General features: G+C 44.2%; 1 protein-coding gene across 1 annotated transcript; it reads left to right on the top strand.

Annotated features, from left to right (window-relative positions):
* The first annotated feature begins 14,138 nt into the window (after positions 1–14,138).
* CYSLTR2 (cysteinyl leukotriene receptor 2) lies at positions 14,139–15,744 on the top strand. The gene is made up of 2 exons (XM_026657191.1): positions 14,139–14,150; positions 14,761–15,744. Exons 1-2 carry the CDS (start codon positions 14,139–14,141, stop codon positions 15,742–15,744), a joined length of 996 nt encoding a protein of 331 aa, XP_026512976.1.
* Positions 15,745–16,383: the final 639 nt, after the last annotated feature.

The raw sequence follows: 16,383 nt of genomic DNA, 5'->3' as shown, positions 1-16,383 counted from the left end.
TTTTAAGGGTTACCAGTACCATAGAGGGTCAATGTTGCAAAACTGTTGTACTTCTAAAGTTGTATTTCCACTCACTCATAACTTCCTGTAAAATGTTCGTTTTGGTTTGAATTTATTCTATATTTGGGCTCTTCAGAAGGTGATTAATTTTTTTGACAGTTTGAGGAAAATCATCTCCAACCCTTTCTGCGTTCTGCAAATCTGAAAAACATGGCACGCTTTCCTCTGTATATTATTATTGTAATACTTTTCAGCATCACTTAGTTAACTCAATTAGAAACAGCTGAACTTTGAAATTTGTCATGTAAACTGGTTATTTTTGGACCACATCCACAACTAAATTTAATAAACAACTGGAAGGATAATCAAATTATGATTTATCAGTTGGTTATAATGCTTCTGAGCATGCTCAGTAGGCATCCACTAAGATTTATTTATTTCTAAGCACAGCTGAAGAAGCCACTTTCCCCCCTTTGTGATAGCACAATGCATGTATTCTCTCTGCCTGGCATAACAGGGCTGATGCTCACATGTGCTGCTCACACAATTTAATTGAGGGAGATTCTAAGGCTTGGTCTACACAAACTTTTGTAGCAGTATGACTATTGTGGGTAGGAGTGTGATTTTTTTTTTTAACTGAAATATTTATATTAATACATTCCCAGTGTGCATGAAGTTATACTGGTATAAACATGCCTTATACCAGTATAACTATTCCCATTCAGGAAGGGGAATAAATTATACTGATAAAAGGCACCTTTACACTGGTATAACTGTATCTTTACTAGGGATTTACTAATATAACTATTCTGGTTTAAAAGAAAAGTCACAGAAGAGTGATTGTATCCCCTTCAATAGCATGAAAGCTATTGAAGAGGTATAAAGAAAGTGGACACAGATTCACAATGTAAACTATCTAGGCAGCAGAGATATAGTTTAATGAAGACATCCTTCAAAAATGCTCATTAAAATAAAATTTGATCAAATAAAAAAAAAATTCAGTTTGCCGAGTTTGTGTATTTTACAGCAGTTTTGTACGTCAATTCCAGTGTTTTAACCACTATGGACCCAATTCACAGCTGCCCTGCAGCTTGTATAGTTATTTACAAGGTGGAGTCGGTAACATTTTAACACACTTTGCACTGGTAGTATGCACAACACAGAAGGGGCCTGATTCTCACTTATTTCATTCCTGTACTTGTGGCTTTAACACATGTTTGCATTCTCTGTGGCCTGGTCTACACTACGGGATTAATTCAGATTTAGCAGCGTTAATTCGAATTAACCCTTCACCCGTCCACACTACAGACCCATTTAGTTCGAATTAAAGGGCGCTTTAAATCGATTTCTGTACTCCACCTCAACGAGCGGAGTAGCACCAAAATCGATTTTGTTAATTCGAATTAGGGTTAGTGTGGCCGCACACCACCGAATTAATGTGGTTAAAATAAATGGGGTAGTGTGGCCGCACACCACCGAATTAATGTGGTTAAAAACCGAATTAATGTGCTTAGTGTGGCCGCGCACAATCGAATTTATACAACCTGTTTCCCAAATTCGAATTATCTAAATTCGGATTAATCCCGTAGTGTAGACATACCCTGTATTCTGGGGTGTGGTAGACACCATCCTACCACAGCCACTAAGGGGTAAATAGATAGCCACCTCCTCCACTGCATCTAATTGCTGGGCTATTGACTGCTGAGATAAGAAGGCTGCATGAAAAGACAGCTCCCAGGTAGGCTGAGAACTGGTGAGGGGAGTTTTCTCAGCAGCAGATTGGTAGGAAGCTGCACAAGGAGCTCGCCTTCCCCTGAGAGAGTACTGGAGGAAGTTTTCCTGGGAAAGGCACCTGTGGACTGGTGGAGATAGAAAGCAGCCCAGGGAAGCAACAAGGAATTGTAAGGAGCAGGTTTTAGCTTCTTAAACACAGAATCCCTGGGATTCTGCCAGAAGGGAAGGCACGTGTGTGTTCTCCTACCCTCCTGAGAAAAAGGGATATGAAAGCCTCTCTGAGGAAAAGGGTGCAAGGACTATAAAACTCAGCCTGGGACTGCCCTGATACAGGGTCACTGGACTTTTGCCCTGTGGGATTATTCTTTATTGCCTGAGGAGGGGTGAGATTATAAATGACCTGGCTGGAATTGTGAGAAGAAGCTGACTGTCACAGGGACCTGTCTGGTGAGGGCAACTGAGCTGGAGTGACTGCAACACCATGCCTGGCCATGAGAGGATATGTTGGCAGGTAAGTGACCTGTGACATGGGGCCATGAAGGAGCCTGCCCAACCCCTGGAGTGACTAGGTTAACCAGTTTTGGTTGAACGTTAGTGTTGCCAACTCTGACTGAAGCTATTCTGGGAGATTTTTCCCCCCCAACATGACATAATGTCATTTTCTTAAAATATCCTATTAAAATCTTCCGAATTGCTTTCAATAGTCACTGGGAGATCAATTCCGATTCCAGGCCTATCCTGGAGGGTTGGGAACCCTATTGGATGTATTCCTGGAGATTTCATCACATGACATTACCTTTAATTAAAGATTAAGCTTTAATTCCTGTAGACTCTGGGACAATCCTGGAGAGCTGGCAACCCTAGGAGTGATTTGGAGCAGTTTCAGAGCTGCTCCAACTTACGTACTGCTTCCAAGGGGCCTTGGAAGTAGAGAATTTCTAGTTATGTCCCCAAATCCCACCCCTTACATGGAGATCTTTGAACTATGTTCACAGGGCCACTGTACAGGAAGTGTTCTCCAAGGGCTACTCCTGTCCACTCTAAGGCCCACTTCTGGTGCCAGAGCACTGTGAAGGAGCCTTAGGGTACATCTACACTTACTTCCTGGTTCGGCGGCAGGCAATCGATCTTCTGGGATCGATTTATCGCATCTTGTCTAGACGCGATAAATCGATCCCGGATTGATCCCGGAAGTGCTCGCCGTCGACGCCGGTACTCCAGCTCGGCGAGAGGAGTACGCGGCATCGACAGGGGAGCCTGCCTGCCGCGTCTGGATCTGCGGTAAGTTCGGACTAAGGTACTTCGAATTCAGCTATGTTATTAACGTAGCTGAATTTGTGTACCTTAGTCCGAAGTGGGGGGTTAGTGTGGACCAGGCCTTAGTAAATGAGAATCAATAACTATGGTACTAGGTAACAGGCAATCTACATTAGGGCTCTCAGTATTGCGAACACTAGTGGAGCTCACCCCGTTCTGCCAACAGTCAAAAGATTTGAAAACCTTCCCTAATATAGACTGGACTAAAATACCTATCTAAGTATTACATTTTCCGAAAACTGTTTACAATTACTGCCAACCTAATATTTCAGACATGTTTGATTACTGAAAGCCCATATTTAGAAATGTGAGTGGCTGAACTGCAGAGCCTTTTTTTAGCACTTTGTGTGAAAGATGAGACGGAATGCAATGTGAGAACAAATGCCAATTCTTGAATTGACAAAATATCCTTAAGAAAATAAAAGCTGTGCTATTATGCTTACTTCCTCTTTCTTGCTATTGGTTTTGTGTAATTTTTGTTTTGTTTTTACCCCCACTAGCAAGCTAGCAAGCTGCAAGTTTTGGATAGCTAAAAGCAGAAGAAGGAAGGGTCTTACTGAATTAACTGAAAGGAACAAGAACTGAGGTAAGGCAAAGTTAAATTTATATATATATATATATATATACTTTAGTCTTTTCCTTAAAAGTAGATCAAGACTATTCAAAATAAGAGTAGGAGGAATTTTAGTTATCACCTGTTTCTTGCACGAAGTTTTGTAGTTGCTAGAAAAATTAAGCATCTACTCAATTCATCTATGTTAGAGCTAGTCTAGGGTGTTTTTCTTGAGAAGGGATATCCATGTAAGATTTTGTAATTAAAAAATATTTTGGAAGATGAAAGATAATAAACTAATGGCAGAGTTGACAAAGTGAATTTCCTTTGCTTTGTACTAGCAGCCAATTGCAGATTTTGTCAACTGTAATCTTTTGGAGGGTGGGGATTTTGTTTGTGTATGTATATGCACATGTGTGGGAAGAGTGAATAAAATGTCATGCATGTCTTGACAAATGTCCAATTTAATTCAGTACAATGTTAATTACAAATGAAATATAAATGAGTAATATTTTCATAGTTCTGATCCTGAAAAGATACGTAGTATTCCAGTGAATGGTGACGTGGTTGGCCGTTTAATGTTATTACATCGGGTTTTCTGACAATGCAATGGCTAATGCAAGTTATATAACATTAATTAGGCTACGTCTAGACTGCGCACCTTACAATTGTGCAGCTGTGCGGATACAGTCGTGCCGTTGTAAGGTACACAGTGTAGCCGCTCTTTGTCGCCAGGAGAGCGCTCTACTACCGATGAGGCGCTGTCCACACCGGCACTTTTGTTGTTGTTAAAACTTTTGTCGTTCAAAGGGGTGGGTTTTTTTCACACCCCTGAGCGACGATCTAGCCTAAGTACTTGGCATTGCTATTCTGATAGTTCTGAGAACTCACACGAGAGCAGATTGTATTCAGACAAAATATATTTTGACTAAACAGCAGAGCAGCTGTACTTCATATTTCATGTTGAGAAATTCATTTAGCAGTGTGTACATTGTACTTCTGAAATATTGAGCTCATGATCCTACTTTGTAAGCAGCTCCCATTGACTTGAGTTGGAATTGTGGGTGCTCTGCACCTCTGAAAATTAGACCAGAAAACTTTATATTTACACATGTAATATGCATACCACTGTAACATATCCTATTCAGGAGTGTTCATTTCTATTAAAACATGGTGTGAAGTTATTTTCTATTAAGTACAGAAGTTATTGATAGTTATTTTATTAGATGTTTTAAGATCTACTCACCTATTTGAATAGGGGCTTGTGAATGGCTGAAGTCTGGGAAAGAGTTGTTTTAGTTTCTTTGCCTAATTTGTGTGTGGGGTAAGTGGGATCTGCCATTGTTTTGTGTTTTTGTTTAAACTAATTCTGGTCTCACTAACATCAGTGTAAATCAGGAATAACCACTAAAGCTAGTTGAAAAGATTTTGGCAAAACATATTTTCATTTAAAAAAAAATGCAATTTAGAGAACCCTGAAATTTTGCTAAATTGACTATTTTACCAAAATCTTTTGACCGAAAATTTTGGTTTGTTTTTATTTAAAATTTATAGTTTCATTCAGGGTTTTCCTGTAGCCTGTAACATGTTGAATGGCTGAGAGCGCACCAGTACAGGTTAGCCCAAGGGTCGGCAACATTTCAGAAGTGGTGTGCCGCGTTTTCATTTATTCACTCTGATTTAAGGTTTCGCCTGCCAGTCATACATTTTAACATTTTTAGACGGTCTCTTTCTATAAGTCTATAATATAGAACGAAACGATTGTTGTATGTAAAGTAAATAAGGTTTTAAAAATGTTTAAGAAGCTTCATTTAAAATTAAATTAAAATGCAGAGCCCCCCGGACGGACCTGGGCAGTGTGAGTGCCACTGAAAATCAGCTCACATGCCGCCTTTGGCACGCGTGCCAGAGGTTGCCTCCCCCTGGTTTAGCCACTTACCCCTCGTGACTGAGGGGTTTGTTCCTGGCTGTGTCTGCAAGCAGAGAGCGCAGACTGGTTCTCTTTGCATCAGCGGCTTTTTGGGAGGATTCCCCAGCACAGCAGGCTACAGGTACTCCTTTTTTTTCCACCTGTGGTGGCTCTAGCGCTGTATGATGGAGTAATCATTGACTGCACATCACTCCCAGAAAGCCTGGCTGCACTTCCCTGTCCCCTCTGCTTTGCAAGCTGAAAAGAGGGACTGTATGCAGTAGTTGTCTGTCCCCAAAAAGAGAGAGGATTTTTGTTTCTGATGCTGCTGAGCAGTCTGAGAGTTGTGTCAGTGGATCTGGGAGATGTCCACTTGAAGCTTGCAAAGCCACGTCTTCCATGGAGCACTTCAGGGTGTGAAAAAGAAAGCAATCTTCCAGAAGTGGTATGGAGCATGAACAGCCGCAGGTGATGGTAGGGGAACCAGAAAAACACACTTTGCCTGAGGCAGACAACTCTGAAGAGGACTATTTCCATGGGGCACAGTCAACCACTCCGGGTGCAGGAGGAGGTGGTGAGGAGGAGAATGGTGCATCTCCAGTTAGTCCAGCACCACATGAGGCTAAGCCTCAGCAGCAGGGCACTGGCCAGAGACCATCAGCATCCTCTGAAACCTTGTTCCACTATGCTGCTTCTGGAATGGATGTAGTTGATGCTGGTACTCACACTCCCAGGTGGGAGGAAGGTCGCTGCCTCCATCTCTGCTGTGCATGGTTTTGATGGGAACTCTAAGGGGAAGGCGGTGCTCCCATGCTGCATTTCTCTCAGCAGCAAACATCACCACCATCTGCAATCCCCCCCAGCCCCCTGACAGCACCAGTGTCATTTGCTAACTCCTGAAAATGGAGGATGAGTCTGGGCGTGACCCCAAAAGGATGGGGATATCAGGGATGGTTAAAATCCATCAAGCACAATCAAAGAGTGCACATGATGCAACCAGTTAGCCCAGAGCTTACAGAAAAGCAAACAGCAAACTCCAGAGCAGAGGCTGACTGTGACACCACCAATGTTTTCCATGACTTTGTCAGCTAAGTCCAGCAGCATCACTCAACAGTACCTAGTGGAGTGTATTCAGAGGGGGCAAAAACATGAATGCAACCACCCTGTGACTGTGAAACCTGACCACAGTGAGCAAGGATGCTGGCTGTGGAAATTCTTCCTTTCTCTCACATGGAGGGAGATGGCTTCAGACACTTTGTGGCTGCAGCTGCCCGCAGGTGACAGATCCCTAGCTCCCCTTCCTGGCAAAAAAGGAAATGCCAGATCTGTGTGCTGCTATGAGAAGTACAGAATGGTGTAGCCTAGGTGGGCAAGTGGCTGTTATGGCCCACTGGGTGAGCAGCAGCGGCAGGAAGTCTAACAGCAGCATTGGCACATATACCCTCACTTGACAGCATGCTATGCTTTGGATGTCTGGGTTTGAAAAACAGCACACCTTCTGGAACATCTTGGATGTGCTGTGCTGTCATGGGTGGCGTGTGACTCGCTGGCTCGGGGAGGCTAGCTCCCAGGGCCGCCCCTTCCACCCGAGGCCCTGCCCCTTATGCACCCCCCCCAGCCCAAAGGCCCCGCCTCAGCTGCTGGCCCCCTCTCCAGGCTAGTACCCCTCAGCCCCCAAGCGCCGGGGCCACAGCACAGGGGGAAGAGCTACGGAGTGGGAAGCAGCTGGAAGGTGCACTGGGGGCAGAGCATAGGCAGGGCCACAGTTGGTTGTTTGGGGAGGCTCAGCCTCCCCCAACCTATGATACCCACTGCCAATCTGTGCTGTCATAGAGGGGTGGCTAAGGCCCACCCAACTTCTTTGCTGTGTCTGTGGCAATGAACTACGGAGTAAATTGTGTTGTGTAGGCTGGTGACTTCCAGCATGTCCCTTGCCTCACTTGCTGCTTCAATCTGATAGAGGGAATTTCTGGAGGAGGGATGCAGAGTTGCAGGGACTGTCTCAGTGGCCAATAAGCTATATGGTCACTTCAGACAGTCCTATCCAGTGTGCCACAACCTTAAAGACCAGCAGGAGTCACTCAAACTGTCATCCACCAGTTGGAACGCTCCCTTTTACATGCTGGAACAGCTCTACGGGAAGCCTGCAAGCATTCTGCGTCCATAAAGTTGAGGCAAGTGTAATCCACACACTTCTTGGGTGTGGTGCTCTGTCCCCTGTAGAGGCACCGAGACCACTTAAAGATTAATGAGTCTGCTACAGCCTTAGCTAAGGGCCATGTGGCTTTTAGCTCATGCAATAGAGGCTCATGCATTTAGCTTCAGAAGTCCCAGGTTCAGTCCTGACGACCGGGGTCTGTCGGTGTTACACAAGCACAGACATCCTGTGACATCCTACGGCACACTGACCTCACAACTAGTCAGTGAGGTTGACACAAGAATCAGCCAAGTAATTCCCTCGCTGTGCCTGCTGAGGAGAGAGAACTGAGATGCACACAGATCTACTTCCAGGAATGGAATGACATCACTGGTGAATCACCGGTACAAGTCATGCTGACTACTCTTCTGGGAAATTGCCGTCTTCAAGGCATCAGGGAAGAGTGCTGCTGGGTGATAACATATCTAAGCCCCCTGATTCAGGGGTTCCTTCCTGTGAGCAGAGAATGAGGAGGAAAGAATATGGCATTTGAAAAAACAGATTGATGGAGGTAGCTAAAGTCTGCTCTGCTGAGTTTTTAATTTGCTGGGGCTGGAGAGGTGGTGTTGTGAGGAAACAAGCCTTTCTCCCCACTTGCGTAATTTTTTTCTTCCCATGTACTATGAAAACAGCAACAAGTTTTGGAGGACACTTGGTTTTACTGTTTCACATTCACAGAATAAATCCACATGTAGCTTTTCATAATTCCCCTCACATTGGTCTAGCTCTGGCCTCAGTGTAGAAGCCACACTGTAGGTGGGTGGAATGTGTGCATGTGGCATTTGCATGGATCTTAAGGGGGAATACTGGGAAGAATTTGGATCAGTTCTACTATAACTGTAAGTGAGCCCACAAATCAATACTAGAAGTTATGCTGTTTGCTGGAATGGCTACCTTAATGCATTTCTATAACTTAACTCTAGCAGGAGGATAGGTTATTGACTTACTGCCGAAGTCCAAGTGTGGAGGGCCAGTGGACTGCTTTTCTGCACCTTACACTTTAACCTTCTGGCTTCAGTAACCCTCCCAGGAGCCAAAACTCCCACAGGCATAGCTCTGTGTTATTGGAGCACACAAACCTTCCCAAAGTCCGCAGGGAAAGGAGTAAAAGTTAGGGATGATAAAAATTCCCATTTGTTATGGAATTTTATGGAAAACGCTTTCCTAAATAAAACAACATTTGTTAGGAAATGAGTAAATCATTCCAGAACAGTGACTTCAGAATATCTTTAGGTGCATAACAAAGAAGTCCTCGAGGACACCCCCACCCCAACCCTCAAGGCAGGAGGCTGAGGAATTGCATAGCATGATGGTGGTGTAGTAGGTGCCTACTATAACATATGTGTGTGGTTGGGGGGGGCCAGCATTGGGCAGTAATGTTATGGCTCTGCTCCCCAAGTAACAACACTGTAACAAAGCTAATAACTAATGGATAAAGGTTTGAGGGCCCCTTTATTCCCCTTCCTCATTCTGTGGGTCTGGAGGCAGGTTGGCCCTGGACTCCAAGGCTGCAGCATGGTCCAGAATCAGGGTGATGGCCCTAGGCTGCCACTGGAAGAACTTCTCCAACTGGGCATGGAGGTGATCTTGGGCATCCTCTGCCTGCTTCTGTGTCACAGCTGCCCGGTCTGGCCTCAGACTAGACCTGCTGCCAGTCCCAAGCTGCAGTGGAGAGCAGCTCAGCCACCTGCTCCCTTGCTGCTTGCAGGCCCAGCCATGCGCAGTCCCACTCCTCCAAAATAGGAGCCAGGTGAGGCATGTGGGCTGCACCAGCAAGGGAGCTGGTGCTGGGGCAGTGGCCCAACTCTGATGCAGAATAGCATGGGGCTAGCAGCAATGGGTGGGAGGGGGTTGGGTTTCACTCCCCGCACCTCCCAGGTGCTGCCACCTCAGATGGGACTACAAAGCTGTGGTCCCTGATTTCCTCTCCTAGTACACCAAGCAGTCACTGTCATAGTGGTGACAGATAGCCACATTCAGCTGCCCTGCCGCCATGGTGAAGTGCTCACACCCTATGGTGCACTGGCAGCGCCTTCAGGAGCATCAGTAGGATCCCTCCTTCTCCCCACTTGTCCTTCTCATCTGACCTTCCTCCCGTTCATACCTTATTACTAGGGGCCTACCAAATACATGGCCGTGGAAAAACACGTCACAGACTGTGAAATCTGGTCTCCCCTATGAAATCTGGCTATTGTAGGTGGCTGTGGTATTGCCACCCTTATTTCTGCTGCTGCTGGTGGCACTGCCTTCAGAGCTGGGTGCCCGGCCAGCAACCGCAGCTCTCTGGCCATCCAGCTCTGAAGGAAGCACCGCCGCCAGGAGCAGTGGGGAAGTAAGGGTGGCATGGTATGGTACTGCCACCTTTACTTCTCTGCTGCTGCTGGCAGTGTCACTGCTTTCAGATCTGGGTTCCTGGCCAACAACCATCACTTTCCAGCTGCCTAGCTGTAAAGGCAGCACAGAAGCAAGGGTGGCAATAACGCAATCCCCCTACAATAGCCGTGTGAACCCCCTCACCTGACCCTGTTTTGGGTCGGGACCCCCATGGTAGAAACACCATGAAATGTAAGATTTAAATATCTGAAACTGTGAAATTCAAGATTTAAAAAAAATGCCATGACAGTGAAATTTACCAAAATGGACCGTGAATATGGTAGGGACCTACCCATCATTGCTTTTCGGTATGTGAAAGATTTTTAAAGACAGCTCCCTCTCTCTTCCCTTTCCTGCGTGGAATGACTAATTAATATCAAAATAGCCACTAGTGCACTTCCTGTTACAGGTCAAAATATTTTGGTATTTCCATTCTGCAAGAAACTTTGGCTTTTTGCCCCAATTCAGAACAAAACTTCAGGGAACAGCAAGGTTTATTTATTTACTGTGGAAAAGAAATGCCATTTTTCAGCCAATTCTAATAACTATGATGAAATCAAGTGAGTTACATTGATGTGATCATGGCAGAATCAGGATCTGTATTTTTAATGACTTTTCAAGGTGCCTAGAGCCGTGTATAGGCATCTTTATGCATCTAAGTCTAAAGAAATAAAAAGCAGATAAGAGAGGTCCCTGTGTAGAAGGTGCACAACCACCAGCGCTGCTGCCTAGTGGTCAGGTGGTGGTTGGCAGAACATCTCCCCATTGAAGCACATTCCTGTCCTTCAGAACCCTCATCCCAAGAGTTTCCAGTCCCCCCACCCCCACCCCGATAGCACAGAGGCTTTGAGAGCTGGGTCCTTGAACAGCCAATCTTTTCCAGCTGGCCTCTCACCAGAGGTGAAGGCTCTTCTTGTTGTATTGTCCACTCAGAGTGGGTAGGGGAACCCAGGTCCACCTTCTTCACCGTGCTCCAGTCCTGGGCGCAATGGTGGGCAGTTTGTGGTGCCAAGCCACTGCCCCTCCTCCCCAGACCATTTCCTACCCCAGTCTCCTTCAGCTTCCCAGAGTAAATCACTCAGTCAAGGTTCTGACCCTCACACTCCATCCCCTGCTTCTTCTTTGTGGGTGTGCACAGGGCTACATTGTCAGGTCCTGGGCAATGAGCTCTTGAGTAGTACTTTTCTCTCAGATCAGCCATCCACTCCCTACCTCTGAACTGCTCTGCTTCCCTTTTTAAAGCCATGCCTTCAGGCGGGGCTGCGTGGGCCCAGAGCTGATCCTTAAACCCTTGCTCTCCGGTGTTGGGTTTGTATATCCCATCACTCCCCCCCATATTTATTTCAGAAATGCTTTAGTGATATGACTGTGGGTTCATCCAGAGTTTACTAGAATAATTATTAAGGATCCGGTTCAGCTCTCATTGAAGTCAATGGAAAGATTCTTGTGACAATGGAATGACTTCAGTGAGAGTTGGATTGAGACCTAAGGAAGGAGAATGTCCCATAATGTGCATAAACCCTAATCTGCACTAGTATTTGTCCCTGAGGCTTTCTTTCACACTTAAAAGCGTCAGGGAATTAGGTGAGCCAGAGTGCAGAATCACGGCCAGCTCCTACAAGCTGGTTCCGTTATTCTAGACAACTATCTAGTATCCTAAAAGCCAGCTGGCACAGGAGGGCTCAGCAATGCAAACAAGTTTCGGGGTTGCTCTCAGCTAAAGCACATAAACTAAAGAGCTTTCCTGACACACATTACCTATAGCACCTGAGGCCTGCTCAGGGCCCCCCTTAGTATTGTGGAACCCAGTTGGTCCATGATCCGAACTTTGCTTATTTCATCTTGCCTGTTACCTCAGACAGGATCATGCCACAGCAGGTTGTTGATAGCTCTGAGCACAGGGCACTCACTTGCTATGTGACCTTCAGCAAGGTACTTAACCTCCCTATGCCTCTGTTTCCCCATCTTACTTCACAGGCTTCATTCATTAATGCTCATAAAGCTAAGCATTGCTACATGAGAGCGCCGCCTAACCATATGTATGTCAACGCATAGCCGATCTCTCCAGTTCTACAGTTGTTGTTGAATGGTTGGCTGGTTGTTTTTGTAGAGCAAGTACTTCTAATTTTAGCAAAATAAACTATAAAACTTCTCTACTTGGAGTATTTTGGGCTAGTTTGTATCCCTGTAGAAGGGGAAGGCCCATCCGAGCAATCCCATAAGGGAGAAAATCCTGTTCCTGATTCCCATCAGACAGGCATCATATGCAGGTGAGTTTTTTCAGAGGGGGAAAAATTAAACTGCCTGAAATACCTTTGATACCAAAGGATTTATCTTTCTTTTCAGTAGGGAGTTCTACCAGAACACTTCTCTTCTCATTGGGGGGAATTAAATAGAGAAGAATTTCTCTACTAGGATTCAGTCTCTGAAAGTTGAGGCCTATGGAGTACAGTTGTCCAGCTCCCTGAGGCCCAATTGAGGAAAGCACTTAAGCATGGGTGTAAGTTCCTTTAAGTTCAATGAGATCTAAGCATGAGCTTAACTGCTTTTCTGAAAGAGCTGGTGATCCACACAGTTCTAACAGCTACAGGGTGCAAGGAGCCAGGTAAGTGTTGGCTATCCTAGGCCAGGATCCCAGTGTACATAGGATCAATCACGTCTTAACCTGCCACTGCCTGTGATGTTGGTAGATATTATTTTCATTTCCCAGATGGATAATTTGAGACATACTTAAATGAAGTAGCTTCCTTGTCCAAAGCCACCCAGCAAGTTAGTTACAGAGCTTGGAACAGACCTTGGAATGCCCTGAGTCTTGTGCTCTATCAACAAGAACACACCCATTTTCACTGTTTACAGTGGGACAAATGAAAACACCTATTTTTCAGTCATTTTCTGATGTGTTTTTTTGGGGGGGAGGCTAAAATTGTCCAGACTTGGTATCTGCCCAAAGATGAGTATTTTGGGAGATGCTGAGCAAAAATGCTTCAGCCATCGCAAATACGTAGGAGTAAAGTGACCCATTTCCCCATGACTGCTCAACCAACCAAAATATTCTGTAGCTTTTATTTATTTAAAAACACTGCTCTAGCTGGAGAGAAGAAGCTGAAATTTAGTAGGGAAATAGCTCTTAGTGAGAAACCATTCATTTCAGTGTTCCAATGAACACTGATTTTTATTTGATTGGATTATGACCTATTAAAAAATCACTCTGCACATGTACAGTACAAATTCTAATCAGAAAATTCTACAGAACTGTAAAGTGTGCAGCTACGGACAGCCATTCTGTTCACATGTGAGTGGCTGATTTATGGCAGCTGAGCATTTAGTTCTTTGGAGAAGCGAATGAGGCAAGGGCTTCATGTTCACTGTGCACATTAAGACAATGAAAAATACAGAATAAAGATATATAAGTAATAGGAAGGAGGGAAGGGAAGGAGGCATAAAATCACGAGAAACTTTTAAAATGATTTAACATGACGTTTGACAGCAAAATCTCAGTTATTAAAAATACACAAGTTTTGGATACATTGCATAAAAATGAGGCTGACCATGTTTTACTGGAATTCCCATAGCTAGAACACACACCTCTGCTCACTAGAAGGAAGAAGTGGTAAAACATAAGGGACTACATAAAAGTTAGTACAGAAACTGGTTGACAAACTTCAAGTGAAATATTTTCTTGTTGGAAATTGACAAAATCCCATTTTCCATGGGGGGAAAATATCAACTTCAGCATAATCTTCTACCAGGAAAATCTCTACGTAAAACACTTTGGTTTGGGCCAACCCATCATGTACTTGAACTGATGTTTTACCTTCTAGGAGTTACAGTTCTGGCTCCCTCATGTTCTGAATCTTCCATAGGGACCATGGTCCCTGGCTAGATTGCATCTTGCATCATGCACCACAGTCTTTGTCCCTTTGGTTGAATCACTGCAGAGCATCTTGTGAGTCCCATGGGGCCACAGTGGGAGACTGTGGTGCGTTGTGGAAGTAAGCTTCATAACAGAGAATGGAGCTGTGATGGACCTGGAACGGCAAAGCCTATTAAACACCATGGCAGTACAGGTGAACACAGAGATTACATCAACCAAAAACAAAATATTTTGAGATTTAAAAATAGAAATGTTTTGGAACTTTTCATGCCACAGAAAAGTTTAGATATTGACTTTTGCTTTTGTCCTGAATTGGAGTGAAATGTCCAAATATCAGAATTTTCCATGGGATGAAAATTCCATTTTTGATCAGCTCTAATTATTATTACCAATGTTGTATCTGCCAGTCTGACTCAAGATCTCCCGTCCACAAAATGACCAGTGATAACTTGCTTAGTTTGCATGATCAAAGAAGAGCACCGCATCAGGTGCTGCAGCTGTTGGCACTGCACTCACCTTTAGAAGACTGAAACTTGAAGCTTTTACTTGAAACTTTAGCTTTTATATTGCCAGGCAGTAGGCACTATCCATAAACTGCAATAACAATGACACTTAGCATATATAGCACTTCACATTTTGAAGTTCAATACAAACATTAACTGATCTATATACACTGGGGCATGGTGAATAGTTATTAATTTAACTAGCTTTTATTTTTCCACTGCTATTTACTGCTTTTAACATTCAATAAAATGGTTACAATGCTGAACTTGAGGGATGATGCTGTATAAATTTCATAACAGATTTTTTTATTTTCAGGAAGTCAGAAGACCTCACACTTGATTGAGTTAGTTTCAGAGATGTGCCAAAATGACATCAACACGACAAACTCGGTCAACTGCTCTGTTGATGACTTCAAGCAAGCTGTTTATCCCACAGTATATCTCACAATATTTCCCTTAGGTGTCTTGGGAAATGGCGTTTCCATATATGTTTTCCTGAAGCTTTACAGGAAAAAGAGTCCAGTGAATGTTTTCATGCTGAACTTGGCTATTTCAGACCTCCTGTTTGTGTGGACTTTACCCTTCCGGGCCTCCTACTACCTGAGGAACTCTCAATGGGTATTTGGGGATATATTTTGCAGGATTGTGTCTTATTCCTTGTATGTCAATATGTACTGCAGCATTTATTTTCTAACTGTGCTGAGCATTGTTCGTTTTGTGGCTATTGTTCATCCTTTCAAACATTTGAAACTAACCGCCATCAAGTATTCTAGAATCATATGTGCGGTGATATGGGGTTTTGTGATGACAGTTAGCATTGTGCTGCTGTTCAAGGGATGCACCAGCCCGGAGTACCCATGCAGGTGCTTAGATCTCCAAGAGGAGAGCGTAAAGAAGATGCTCGTGATGAACTGTATTGTCCTGGTAGTGGGTTTCTTCCTCCCATTTTGCACAATAATTTGCTGCTATGTGCTTGTGATCAAAGCTTTGCTTAAGCCCAGGGTTCCAAAAGCGAAGATAAGAGCTTCTCATAAGAAGGCAGTGTCAACCATCGTCATCACTTTATTCATGTTTCTGCTTTGTTTCCTGCCATATCACATACTAAGAACTGTCTACTTGCTGGACAAGTGTAAGGTCATTATGGTCAACTCTTGCAAGTTGCTGGCTAAAGGGACAGCCATCACTCATTCCCTTGCTGTAATGAATAGTTGCCTAGATCCTGTACTCTACTACTTTGCTGGAGAAAACTTCAAAGAGAGATTCAAAAGTATATATAAAAGATAGAGGATGAAGAATCAAATGGACATTCCTTATTGGGAGTATTTTCTAGTGATCAAACCCCAGGACTAGAGGTTGAAAGATCATAGTTCTTTTAATCTATGCCACTGACTTGCCATGTCACCTGGGGTGAATCACGTAACTCTGTGCCTCCATTTCCCTATCTGTAAAGTGTGGCTATTCAGAGGGGCTAGTATCTCAGAACACCGTGTGAATTTTCTTCATAAACAATTGTAAAGGGGTCCAAGATCCCACCCTGAGATCATGCCTATTTCTCTTCCACCTAGTAAAAACCAGCCAAAAAGAGGCTTTTGTCCTTTAAGAAGCCCTCTACTCCAGAGGACTTCATTTACTGGTATCACAAACTGACAAAATAGACCTTTAATTTTGGGAAACAGACTGGGTCTCTAGTTTTGTCATCTCTAAACTCTTGCTTTTCTCTCCCCAAAAGCACCTACAAGCCCCTTGCATTCTGGGTCCACCTGTTCCCCAACCCTGGGATTACTGGTCCCTCCATCAGAGTTGCCTCTCCATTGGCTACTCCAACCCTCAGAGCATAGTCTCAGTGTTTTTCAATACCCTGCTCCCTCCCTAGGCATTACCTTTAATTTCAGGCCTCTTTTCTTTAGTAACACCTCTTTTTTT

This window comes from Terrapene carolina, unplaced genomic scaffold (assembly GCF_002925995.2).
Source record: "Terrapene carolina triunguis isolate 2854851 unplaced genomic scaffold, T_m_triunguis-2.0 Scaffold16, whole genome shotgun sequence".
Lineage (NCBI taxonomy): Eukaryota > Metazoa > Chordata > Testudines > Emydidae > Terrapene > Terrapene triunguis.
The sequence above is the reverse complement of the archived record's forward strand: the minus strand, read 5'-3'. Positions and strand labels throughout refer to the sequence as shown.